Source organism: Cucurbita maxima, unplaced genomic scaffold (assembly GCF_002738345.1).
Source record: "Cucurbita maxima cultivar Rimu unplaced genomic scaffold, Cmax_1.0 Cma_Scf00005, whole genome shotgun sequence".
Taxonomy (NCBI): Eukaryota; Viridiplantae; Streptophyta; class Magnoliopsida; order Cucurbitales; family Cucurbitaceae; genus Cucurbita; species Cucurbita maxima.
The window spans coordinates 2560622-2574258 of record NW_019272021.1 but is presented as its reverse complement, the minus strand read 5'-3'; the positions used below and the strand labels follow the sequence as shown (position 1 = coordinate 2574258).

The following is a 13637-nucleotide window of genomic DNA, read 5'->3' as shown; positions in this document are numbered from 1 at the left end:
ATTATATGATGTAATGGTTGTACATCTGCATGATGCATAGTGTCATGTTTGTATGAGGCATGTTGTCCATACGGTAATGGTTGTGCATATGTCTGTTACATGTTGAAATCTTGTTTAAGTTGTAGTCATATAGTCATATACTGTTTAAGTTGTTGTAGTCTTTTTGCTTAGATGCTATATAACATTGTTTTCAATCTCTCACTCAACTTTGTTTTTAAACTCTTTTTTAAAATTCTCTTCTCGGTCAGGGCTAGAGGATTGGACATAGGTAACGCGATCTAAAGTTGGCTAAACGGTTAGATTCATTCAATGCTGTGAGATCCAAAGTTGGCTAGACGGTTAGACTCACTCAATGCTGTGAGAGAGTGCTGCACAATAATTCATATACTTTTAACACAAAAAAAAAAAGTTCAATGTTCGATTATTTAAGAAAAAATAAAGCATACAAACATTCATAGTACGGTTTACGCCCTCCTACAGAAGCTAAAAAGGTAAGGTAAGCCTCTTGTAAATAAGAAACATGATGAATTCAACGTAAAACTCATTGTATTCCAATGGAAGGGGTTTCGGGTTTGTGTATAACAAGCCTTTGCTTGTGAATTTGTGAGGGTGATTTGACATGAGTGGCCACTCCAATGGCTTGAAGAAACCTAATAACGTACCAACCAGGGTCATATTCCCACCATTCAATGCCAAATCTAGCTGAATACTCAAAAGCATGGTGGTTATTGTGCCAACCTTCTCCAAATGCAAGCAAACCTACCAACCTTCATAAACAAAAAAAAACCAAACCATGTTATTTATCTACGGTATAAAAGTCCGGGTTGGGTTAAGGACTTTTTTTTGACCCAACCCAAAAGTTCGGGTTGGTCGGATTGGTCTCAATCAAACCCAAAACTTTTTACAACCCAACCCAACCCTCTATTTTCGGGTCGAATTGTCAATTTTTGTTTAAAGTTTTATTAATCCCGGGCGTGGGTCTCACTAGACTGGCCAAAGTACCACTCTAGAAAACCCATTAATAATGAAAGATTCTTAATATACTTTATATATTTTTAATTGGATTGGGTCGCTCAGGTCAACCCGAGAGTTTTGTCCCACGAACTCGAAACCGAACCGATTTAATTCGGGTTCAGAAAAATGAACCCAACCCTACCCAAAATGCTAATCCAACCCAACCCAACCCTTATAATTCGGGTTGGGTTGGTACAGGTTGTCAGGTTGAATGTACACCCTTATTGTGAATATTTCTACTTATCAAATTGTTGAATAACCTTATAATACAAACTACAAAAGTCTCATAGTTGCAGGTTAGATAAGGGAACAACCACATGTATATAGTGTGAGGCTCGATGAGACCTTAAAGCAAAATCACGAGTGCTTATATCTAAAGTGGATAATATCACATACCATTTAATTATGTAAATATATGAAGGATTCGTTGTCGAATAGATCTAATAAGAGTAATTTGACATGCACGAAGAAGTAGTATCAAAATAAAAAAACTGAATCGCAGACCAAATTGGCTAACCAATTAGTTGGTCCGGCAGTCAAAGACTCCAACTGTGAGTCAATAAGCGATTTAGAAAAATCAAGAGAGTTAATTTGTGGGTATGTTTAGAAGATTTGATTTGTAAAGTAAATTTAGGAGATATCAATATCTTGTTGTGCGTTTCAAACCTAAGAATAGCGTATATCCAAGTATTAAATCATCTTAACTTTGAGGTAGAGTCACTTACCAATTGTTTCTCGATAAATCCTTAGTATTCCATCGTCGTTTTCCCCATATATGACATACCGAGTTCACCATAAATGTAATGTGCAAGACCACTACCGTCCTCACACACTGTATAATTTCAAGTAAACGGCTTAATACTCTTCAAGCAAGTAGAATATGAGGATCTTATGCATATCTATAAAAAATGCTGCAAGCAAAGAAGAGTATATATTACCGTGCCCCATATAAGGAATGGAAGTCCTCCAACTTCATAGAGTAGGACTGCAAAAGCAACGTGATGAAGAAGATATGTCTTATGGATGAACCTATAGAAGGCTTGCTTCTCCAAATCACGAACGTTGTCGGGTCTCCCATGCTTCGAGAACCATATAATGATACTTCGTTCAATCTTTTTAAAGTCGGTAAAATATTTCGGACAAACTCGTTTGGTCAAAGTATAGGAATCAAAAAGCCAAAGAATATGACTAAACCAGAATCCTTGAATAGGGCTATGTGGGTCTCTTTCTGTATCGACAAATTGATGATGACATCTATGTGTACTCACCCAATCGATTGGATCACCCTAAAAAAAAAATTTAAAAATAAGTAAATTTCTAATGGAAATAAACAGAGAAGGATTCACAAGTCAAACCTGAAGTGCGTGAGCTGCACAATAAGCAAAGAAGTATTCGAGCAGTTTGGGAAGCTCGAAACTTTTATGAGCAAGATTTCTATGATATGAAACACTGATGCTTAGACCGGTAATAACGTACAACGCAAAGCTAACCCAAAATGCATGCCAATTGAAATAAAAGGGTGCGAAAATACAAAGAAAATGGAGTATGAAAAGGGCAATGGAAATGTATTGATCCAGCTTCGTCCATTTTGTCCTGATGAATGAGGTTGGAGGGTTCACCATTGGCTTTGGTTCATGCATTGGCGACTGCTTCACCACCTCCCTCGGCCATATGAATTTATAGCGAATTTCAACCTTGGGATTAATTGTTTCTTACATTGAACAGTTATTGGACGAGGTGGTAGCTGCAAAATTTACTTCATGAATTAAAAGAAGAAAAAAAAAGTTGAAATGTTGTTGAGAGACTGCAAAATTGTCCCCTCATATGTTTTAATTGATAGAGACGTTTTATTTATATTTTCATATTTATGGAAACATGAACGTTAATTCAATCTTGATCGGACAACCGTTGAGGTGGTTAGACACAATTCAATCTTTTCGAGCATCCGGTTGAGGATTGTCAAGAGGGAATTCCACCTTGCTAATTTAAGGAAAGATATGAATTTATAAGTGAGAGAATACATATCCGTTGGTACGAATTCTTTTGTAGAGTCCAAAACAAAGCCGCCAGAGTTTATGGTATAAATGTGTTTCATAATTTTTGTGGTCATTGGACATTTCAATGAATGGCCATAAATACTCAGAAGAAAATTTCTGTGTCCCATGCATTGGTGAGAGCTTTGTTGGTTTGAAAAAAATTAATTACCCTAAAAAATGGTGCGGGAGAGAAAAATGAAACGAGAGAGAAATTCATTGGCGACATAAGGAGGTGCATGTAAAAAAAAAAAAAAAAAAAAAATACTTAAAGCTCAGTCATGTTGTCAAATTATCAACCGAAATATGTTCCGGTTAACCATGAAATTCTTACGATAGAGCCACAAAAAAGGAGGTGCACCTTGTTGGTATAAGTAATGACATTCAATTCTTTTAAGTTTTTCTTAGTCATTCTATTCTCATGATCGCTCTCATTCGGATGTGGTATCGGTTCATTTTTGGAGTGTCACAAATGTACACATCTTAATTTAACCTAAAGGCTACAACTTAAATGAGAAATACAATTACTCTAACTTTATTTTCATGGCATCGATAACAGTACCCTTATCCGTACAGGAGTGTCTTTGCCTCTACTTGGAAAGAAATAGCGAACATGGCTTGAGTATTTAAAAATACTTAGTAAGTTGCTACACTGTTGGGGTCAGAAATACAATCACATGCAATCATGGTTTGACCAATCTTTTCATCAATTGTTCTTTGGGTTGTACTTTCTAGTTTAGGGAAGGTTGGATATGTAATATTTGTCTACACATGATCTACGTAAATGCACATGACCTACCAAGCAGGCTCGTATACGTAGCCCCTGGGCCAGACTATGGGATAACACACGTTTACGTTGCTAGAAACCACAGAGAGAAAGGAACGCGTATCACATCATGGTGTACGTGTATGTATTAATTGTACTGGGAAGTATCTCAATGTTCAAGACATACAACATGCATGTGATTCCATAGTTTCAAATCATGGTACATACTTGTAATATAAATCATACTTTCATCATTTTCATGACATAACATTCCTATGAGATATGTATACATATACTCGACATATCTATCATGGTTAACGTGTACATGGCTTATTAATGTCTCGTAGACATAGTTTGGACATGCTATCATAATATACATAGCGTGACATAAAGTACATACATCATGTAACATTCATATCAGAACATAATTCATATCATAAGATAATCATCATATTTCATATCATATATAACATACTATAGCATCATAAAAAAAAATATGACACGTACAAGGGCTGCAAGGTACGTGTTATTCATACAACATACAAGTAATCTAACCAAGCTCGTGGGCGTCTAATAGTAGAATCACTTATTTGGTTGGCTTAAGTCGTAGTCATTAAATCTCCTTAACGCTAGCCTGTTCCTACTCCTTGAAGTCCTTTTGCACCTAAGAACTCACACGACATTGTATTTAGAACATAGTAGAGGACTTAATTCACTTGATAACATCAATTAATCATGATTTTTTATCTCAAAATAACTCAAATTTGCTAAATAGTGTCAATACTCGCATTAAATGTCCCAAATACATTAAAAACGCTTCTAGGACAATCAAAAATGGGAAGAGAGTGTCTGAAAACCCAAACCCGATTCGAATGAGCCACTTAAGCCAAGCTGGAGCTGAAAGAACTCATCAAGCTGAACCAGAGTCACACGCTAGAGGGAGTCAGTTGGGCTAAACCGCACACGAGGAGACGGTGCGGCCGAGCCGTGTGTACATTCGATTGCAGTTGCATCGGCTGGAGGAGCGAGACGGCTAGAAGCTGGTTGAGGTGCAGGTTGTTAGACGAACACGACTCTCTACAATGTTATGATATTGTCCACTTTGAGCATAAGCTCTCATGACTTTGTTCTATTACTCAACTAATGATTGACCCAAATTAGAGAAATCGTTGCCTTTGTTCTCCGCTGGAGAAGGAGAACACGAGTGCCTCGAGATAGACAAAAAATAGAAACAATCTTCTCGAAAAGGTCTTTGTTTAAGCCACTTTGCTTATAATAAATTGGTTTAAACATATCTATGATCTTACATTTGAAAGATCTACTAGAAATAAATTCAAAAATTTAGAGACGTACTAGACATGAATATGAAATTGGAAAGATTAGATAATGCAACCGACCTGCAACCCTAATTTAAATGTCAAAAGCAACCATTATGTGTCGTGGGTAAGTATGAGGTAATTGGTTTCAAATAATAAATGTGGGAACATGCTTTTCATAGTTTGGATTAATATTGTTATGGCTATAAATGTTTTAAGATGATACCTAATTCAATTTAATCACTATGGTCGAAAAGTCCATGCATATCCATTATGGTGTCGAAGATCAAGTGTGGCGTATCGAGTTCGTAGTAGTGGAACGATCTACCATAGTGATCAATGTATGGTTTATTAGTGTTGCCAAACTTTTTCTGCTACAATTCTCCACTCCAACATCATTTCTTCATTATTTGAATCTCATATGCCACCTTTCATTTTTTTTTCTTCATTATTGTTACTTTAATAATTGTACACAATAATTTTTGGAAGATGTTCGGTTGAGCTTGTCTTAGAATTTATTGAATATTGTCAGCTATAAACGTACTAGATTGATGTTTGGATTTAGATTAAGATTTGATGTTTGGATTCGACATTTCATCATCTCAACATCTCGAGCGACATGGTTACCTTTTAAGAGGAAAAACTATCACCATATACCAATACAAGTCCTTTTAGAATGTTTTGTCTTCACTCACATATATTTTTTAACTTTTTTTTAAATGTTCAAAGGATTTTTTTTTTTTTAAAGTTTTCAAAAAGATTAAGTTCAAGCATATTTTCATTTTGTTAGTAAAGTTAGTTTCGAAATTTTTGTAAAATTTAATGATAGATAGTTTTTATTAAGATTTAAATTTATTATTAAAACTTTGAAAAGTTTTTTTTAAAAAAATATATTATTGACTAAAGGTTTGATATTGGAACTTGTAGCTTCACATATTAACTCTCACACCATAAAAAGTTGATAAAGTAAAATATAAATATGAATTAAATGGTTGCATAAGAAAATGTACATTAATTGGAGAAGAGGAGAGTATTTATTGTGTATGGTTGAGGATTTATGGATGGCCAATAATTCTGAATTGCAAGCCGTACAGTCATAAATACAAAAATGTCGCATATGTTCAAGAATTTAATTAACATTTCAATTAACTTAGGGTTCGATTTAAGTTGATTGGACTCGTTCGACTCATTACTTTAAAAAAATGTCCTGAACAAATCGGATTTGAAAGTTGAGGACTGTTTTTCTATACTTTGTCTGTCCTAGGGTTAATACTGTTGGATGAAAGTCTCACATCCACTAATTTAAGGAATGATCATGGGTTTATAATCAAATAATATTATCTCCATTGGTATGAGGCCTTTTGGGGAAGCCGAAAGCAAAGTTATGAGAGTTGATGTTCAAAGTGGACAATCTCATATCATTGTGGAGAGTCGTGTTCATATAACATGGTATTAGAGTCATGCTCTAAACTTAGTCATGTTAGTAGAATCCTCAAATGGCGTACTTTGTAGAGGTGTTGAATGAAAGTCCCACGTCGGCTAATTTAGAAAATGATCATGGGTCTCCATATGGGGATAGTTTTCACTCTTAGACGCGAGGAATAAGCAACGTGACCATATCACAAGGAATGTCGAGACCATAAGATATCAAATCCGAATTTTAAATTGAATTATATTTACACTATGGGTATGCGAGGACTTATAGGCCATAGCCATAATAACATGAATGAATACTCATGTGTCCCATTGCTATAGATGTAAGCTATCTAGAACGAATGAGCTTTTTCTCCAAAAGATATGTTGACCGATCTTCCTAGATTCATGAACAAAAGAAGGATTACAAATAATCCTTTGAATCAATGGATTACAATAATGGCGACCACAACTAGGGAGGAGGGAGATGCAAAGGGTTGTGAGGGCACAAAGACCATTTGCTTTTGAATGATACTCAATAGCTCATCTATGTTTTGCTGGTTTGGGTCCAACTATTATCCAAACCTACAAGAATCTCAAACATTTATCTACCCTTCTTTTCAATCGGAAAGAGTATAACTTTAGCTTTTCTATGGTTGGCTACAATGATTATTCTTTGATCCTCGGGTATATGAATTGGGCTGAGTAAATTTTTTGGACTAATCCAAAAGTTCGAGTTGGTTAGACTGATAACCCTAAATGCAACCCAATGTCGTAGAATTTCTTAAGTGCAAACATACTTCAAGGAGTAGGAATAGGTCAGCGCCAAAGAAATTGAGTGACTATGACTTCAGCCAACCAAATAAGGAGATTTAGGACAAATGAGTAATCATAATATTGCTTTATGAGTGTTTGCATTAATGTTATGGCTTTATATGTTATAGGATGATACTCAATTCAATTTAATCACTATGGCCCATAAGTCCACACATAACCATTGTGGTGTTGAAGATCAATATGTGGCGTTTCGTAGTAGTTGTATAACCATTAAGAGTTGAGTTCTTAACAGTAATAACAACATTAAGGAGTGATTGTAACTGCCCAATTTTTTTAGTTAAAAATAGGTCACTACTACATAAACGATTGATGTAACTAATGTATATGAAAAACATTCATTTTTAAATATTTCATAAAATTGTCAATTTCAGTAATATTCAAAATCAAATACCTTTCTAAGAGAAGATTAATATCATAATTTAAATAAATAAGTTGTGAACTATCTTAGGCGCTACTAAACAAACATAAACGCAATTAGTACATGTTTTATGGCCTTCATCGCAACATTGTCATTCGTATATGGGTGTATCTTACTTTTACATAAGAGTAACATGTGGTTTAAGTATTTTAACAAATACTCATTGAGCAACTCCATTGTTGAGTTCGAAAAATGTAAACATATGCAACATGGTGGGACTTATCATTTAAAAACATCATGGCATGGCCTTAGGTAACTTTCAAATCAAGGCAGGATTGGATATGTAGTACTTCTTTACACATAGCCCACACATGCGATCCACCAGGTAGGCTCGCACACCCCTTGGGCCAAGCTTATCGGACTAGCACTCACTAACTGGCTATGCCAAACCCCACGAAGGAAAAGTGTGAACATAAAATTATGGGAAACATAAATATCGTAATCAGAATATACTGTGTTCGTACTCATCATAACGAGAAAGTATCTCAATGCAAATAATACTCATATATATATATATATATATATATATATATGAGGTACTCATAACTTAAGTTCAAAGCATAATTTATGATACAAGTCAAACCTCCATTCATCTATAATATAATAAATTTTTTAATTATGAATACATAATTTCTGTCAATTTTTCATACATAGCATAACTTTCATGACATGTTTTATTGAGGCTTTTAAATCATAAATTATCGATATCATAACATTTTATACAACATGACATGGTCACATTATAGCATAGTTTATATACATAGCATAACATAACATATCATCGAATAACATAGAATATCATATCATTCATACATATGACACATGTAGAGGTTATGGGACACACATCATCATATAAAATATAATTCATCCAACCAAGCCAACCATAAATCAATAGATCAACTTATTTGGTTGGTCTAGGCTGACGTCTCTACTCCCTTGATGTTAGCTTAAGGTCTACCTAAAAAGTCTCATAATTTTGAATTCGACTATCAAAATTGGCTCATTAATTTTGTATAAAATATTTAAAATTAACTTCAAATAATTTAAATTAAACATACTAACCTTAAATGCTCGAAGAGTTGAAACCGTAGCAAACAGTTCGAGTCTATCAGACTAAAACTGAATTTGTCGAAAAGGTGACATGGAGTCGTTAGAAAATGTAATCTTTCACTGGCTCCAAATCATTCAAGTGGGATGTCAAAATCCAAATGAAATGCGAAACAATAATTACATTTTACCTTGTAATCAAGGCATATATGGTTGATACTTTCATTTTTTAGAGAGTCAATAAAATATATGTTAGGATATCGAGCTTGATGTCTTTAGAGATATATTTGGAAGATATTGATGTGATACAGATATATGGTAGATATTTCGTAAAGATTTGATAAATATATATTAGATTATATCAGTAGATTAAATCTTATATTTAGTAAATTGAAACCATATATATATATATTGTCTTCAAAACCTTATTCTATCTAGTTATACATACCATCAATAATAAAAAATTTAGCCAATATTTCTTCTTGAATTTTCCCGTGTGAAATCTTAATCGAGTGTGTAAGTTGATAAGTGATCTTAACCATTGGTATAATGAGTAATTGTATAATTTGAAATGAGTTAAAATACTTATTATTTAATTTCTTGTATCAATATGGAAATGTAAATGAAAACTTACATAAATATGATTATGATTGCGACGTTTTTTATTTATGACTGTACAGCTTGGCGTTCAGTATTATTGTCTGCCCACCCTCCCCAACCGCCCACCATAAATACTCCCCACCTCTCTAATTAATCTACATTTTCTTATGCAACCATTTAATTCATATTCATATTTTGTACATTTTTAAACACCTAAATTAATAAAAATCATTACTACTTTTAAAACTTTAATTCATATATTTAATATTTTTGAGGTTTCAAAATTTTAATAAAATACCTTTAAATTTTTTAAAAAAAGTTAAAATATACCCTTAACGTTAGCATATGAATGAAACCACTAGTAGCACGTATAAAAAATACTTACGAACTTTCAAAGTAACATTCATTACGGAAAATTAAAAAGTTTTCAAAGTAACATTCATTAGGAGGAGTTAAATACAAAATAGTTTACAAAATATTACAAGATCTGCAAATACTCCGGAAAGATACACCCATATACGAATGACAATGTTGTGATGAAGGCCATGAAACATGTACTAATTGCGTTTATGTTTGTTTAGTAGCGCCTAAGATAGTTCACAACTTATTTATTTTATTTAAATTATGATATTAATCTTCTCTTAGAAAGGTATTTGATTTTGAATATTACTGAAATTGACAATTTTATGAAATATTTAAAAATGAATGTTTTTCATATACATTAGTTACATCAATCGTTTATGTAGTAGTGACCTATTTTTAACTAAAAAAATTGGGCAGTTACAATCACTCCTTAATGTTGTTATTACTGTTAAGAACTCAACTCTTAATGGTTATACAACTACTACGAAACGCCACATATTGATCTTCAACACCACAATGGTTATGTGTGGACTTATGGGCCATAGTGATTAAATTGAATTGAGTATCATCCTATAACATATAAAGCCATAACATTAATGCAAACACTCATAAAGCAATATTATGATTACTCATTTGTCCTAAATCTCCTTATTTGGTTGGCTGAAGTCATAGTCACTCAATTTCTTTGGCGCTGACCTATTCCTACTCCTTGAAGTATGTTTGCACTTAAGAAATTCTACGACATTGGGTTGCATTTAGGGTTATCAGTCTAACCAACTCGAACTTTTGGATTAGTCCAAAAAATTTACTCAGCCCAATTCATATACCCGAGGATCAAAGAATAATCATTGTAGCCAACCATAGAAAAGCTAAAGTTATACTCTTTCCGATTGAAAAGAAGGGTAGATAAATGTTTGAGATTCTTGTAGGTTTGGATAATAGTTGGACCCAAACCAGCAAAACATAGATGAGCTATTGAGTATCATTCAAAAGCAAATGGTCTTTGTGCCCTCACAACCCTTTGCATCTCCCTCCTCCCTAGTTGTGGTCGCCATTATTGTAATCCATTGATTCAAAGGATTATTTGTAATCCTTCTTTTGTTCATGAATCTAGGAAGATCGGTCAACATATCTTTTGGAGAAAAAGCTCATTCGTTCTAGATAGCTTACATCTATAGCAATGGGACACATGAGTATTCATTCATGTTATTATGGCTATGGCCTATAAGTCCTCGCATACCCATAGTGTAAATATAATTCAATTTAAAATTCGGATTTGATATCTTATGGTCTCGACATTCCTTGTGATATGGTCACGTTGCTTATTCCTCGCGTCTAAGAGTGAAAACTATCCCCATATGGAGACCCATGATCATTTTCTAAATTAGCCGACGTGGGACTTTCATTCAACACCTCTACAAAGTACGCCATTTGAGGATTCTACTAACATGACTAAGTTTAGAGCATGACTCTAATACCATGTTATATGAACACGACTCTCCACAATGATATGAGATTGTCCACTTTGAACATCAACTCTCATAACTTTGCTTTCGGCTTCCCCAAAAGGCCTCATACCAATGGAGATAATATTATTTGATTATAAACCCATGATCATTCCTTAAATTAGTGGATGTGAGACTTTCATCCAACAGTATTAGCCCTAGGACAGACAAAGTATAGAAAAACAGTCCTCAACTTTCAAATCCGATTTGTTCACGACATTTTTTTAAAGTAATGAGTCCAACGAGTCCAATCAACTTAAATCGAACCCTAAGTTAATGGAAATGTTAATTAAATTCTTGAACATATGCGACATTTTTGTATTTATGACTGTACGGCTTGCAATTCAGAATTATTGTCCATCCATAAATCCTCAACCATACACAATAAATACTCTCCTCTTCTCCAATTAATGTACATTTTCTTATGCAACCATTTAATTCATATTTATATTTTACTTTATCAACTTTTTATGGTGTGAGAGTTAATATGTGAAGCTACAAGTTCCAATATCAAACCTTTAGTCAATAATATATTTTTTTAAAAAAAACTTTTCAAAGTTTTAATAATAAATTTAAATCTTAATAAAAACTATCATTAAATTTTACAAAAATTTCGAAACTAACTCTACTAACAAAATGAAAATATGCTTGTACTTAATCTTTTTGAAAACTTAAAAAAAAAAATCCTTTGAACATTTAAAAAAAAGTTAAAAAATATATGTTAGCATATGAACGAAACTATTAATACCATGGTTAAAAAATATTCATGAACTTTCCAATTTTTTTTCAAGATAACCTCTCATCTTTTCAAAAATACCTTTAAATTTGAGGATAGTTAAGGGTTTTGGTTTAGCCAAATGACTTGGATGTTTGACTCGAATGGTTTGACCAATAAGATTTACCCAAAATATCTCGAAGATTTTGAGGAACAAGATGCCAAGCGAATGCTTTCCCGCATTTGGTTTGTGGGGTTTCTAAAGTATGGAAGACCAAAGAATGTAGAGGATTTGCAGAAACATACCTTCTTCATCCTATAGCTCTTGCAATTGTCCTCTATGGATTTGGAGGGCTTCCATTTGTTGTTTGGGGAATGGTAAGTATTCATATGCCTAAACAGAAGAAAAAGGAAGCACTGAAATTAAATGGTTTCTTCAATAGAAACAAATGCTATAATAAATTATAAACCATTGCTTTCAATTGTTGGCTATTATAATTAGACATTCAAGAAGGATATGGTGAGAAAATTGATTAAGAGTTTGATGGTGAATGGCGATGGCAGGGAGTGAGGCTTATTTGTGTGCTGCACGCTGCTTTCTTCGTAAACTCAGCATGCCACATCTGGGGCTATCGAAAATGGACCACCAATGATTTGTCAAAGAACAATTGGTAGTGTCAATTCTTCTTCTTAATTTTTTTTTTCATGTGGGTTTGAGTTAGATTATTAATCTTTCGGTTTTAAATGTGTAAATTTGTTTTCAATTAGTGTCTAATTCATCTATGTGATACTATAATAAAAGAGAATGGTATATGCAACCGTCCAAGTCTATTCTTAGTAGATATTGGATTTTCCCTTTCGGGCTTCAGCTCAAGGTTTTAAAACGCATTTGCTTTCCCTCTCCAATCGAGGTAGGATCTCACATTCCACCCCCCTCTCCCTTTTGGAGCCCAACGTTCTCTCTAACACTCTTTAGCCAAGTTCAATTGATGTGGAATCTTACAATCCACCACCTTTAGGGGACCAGCGTCTTTGCTGGCACACTGCCTGAAAGTTGGCTCTGATACCATTTGTAAGAGCCCAAGTCCTCCACTTAGTGATATTTTCCTATTTGGGTACTTATCCTATACACAGGTTTCCACGTCTTTATAAATAATGTTTTGTTCCTCTCTCCAATTGATGTGAGATCAATAGTATATGAATGAACCAAGATCATATCCAAATGAGAGCGATCTTGAAAATAATATGATTAATTTTTTTTTAAAAACTGAGAGTTACTTCCTATACTAACATGGTGTACATTTCTCTTCAATGACTTCATAAAAACTCCGAAATTAAATGTGTTACATTTAGATAACTCTAAACTAATTTCTTATTTGATATCTTGTTCAATTAACGTTGTGTGTTTATACGTTGACACAGGGTGATTGAGTTGGTGTCGTGTGGGGAAGGTTGGCATAATAACCACCATGCTTTTGAATACTCTGCTCGACATGGACTTCAATGGTGGGAATTTGACTTCACGGGTTATATTATTACTTCAAGCTCTTGGTTTGGCAACTGATGTGAAATTACCCTCTCAACTTTATATGCAAAAGTTGGCCATCTAA

General features: G+C 33.7%; 1 protein-coding gene and 1 pseudogene across 1 annotated transcript; one reads left to right on the top strand and one right to left on the bottom strand.

Annotated features, from left to right (window-relative positions):
* Positions 1 to 505: 505 nt before the first annotated feature.
* Positions 506 to 2666, bottom strand: LOC111480111 (palmitoyl-monogalactosyldiacylglycerol delta-7 desaturase, chloroplastic-like). The gene is made up of 4 exons (XM_023125070.1): positions 2370 to 2666; positions 1953 to 2300; positions 1740 to 1846; positions 506 to 767 (listed from the first exon to the last, which is right to left on the bottom strand). Exons 1-4 carry the CDS (start codon positions 2652 to 2654, stop codon positions 542 to 544), a joined length of 966 nt encoding a protein of 321 aa, XP_022980838.1. The 5' UTR covers positions 2655 to 2666; the 3' UTR covers positions 506 to 541.
* Positions 2667 to 6812: 4146 nt separating this feature from the next.
* On the top strand, positions 6813 to 13637 carry LOC111479235 (annotated as a pseudogene).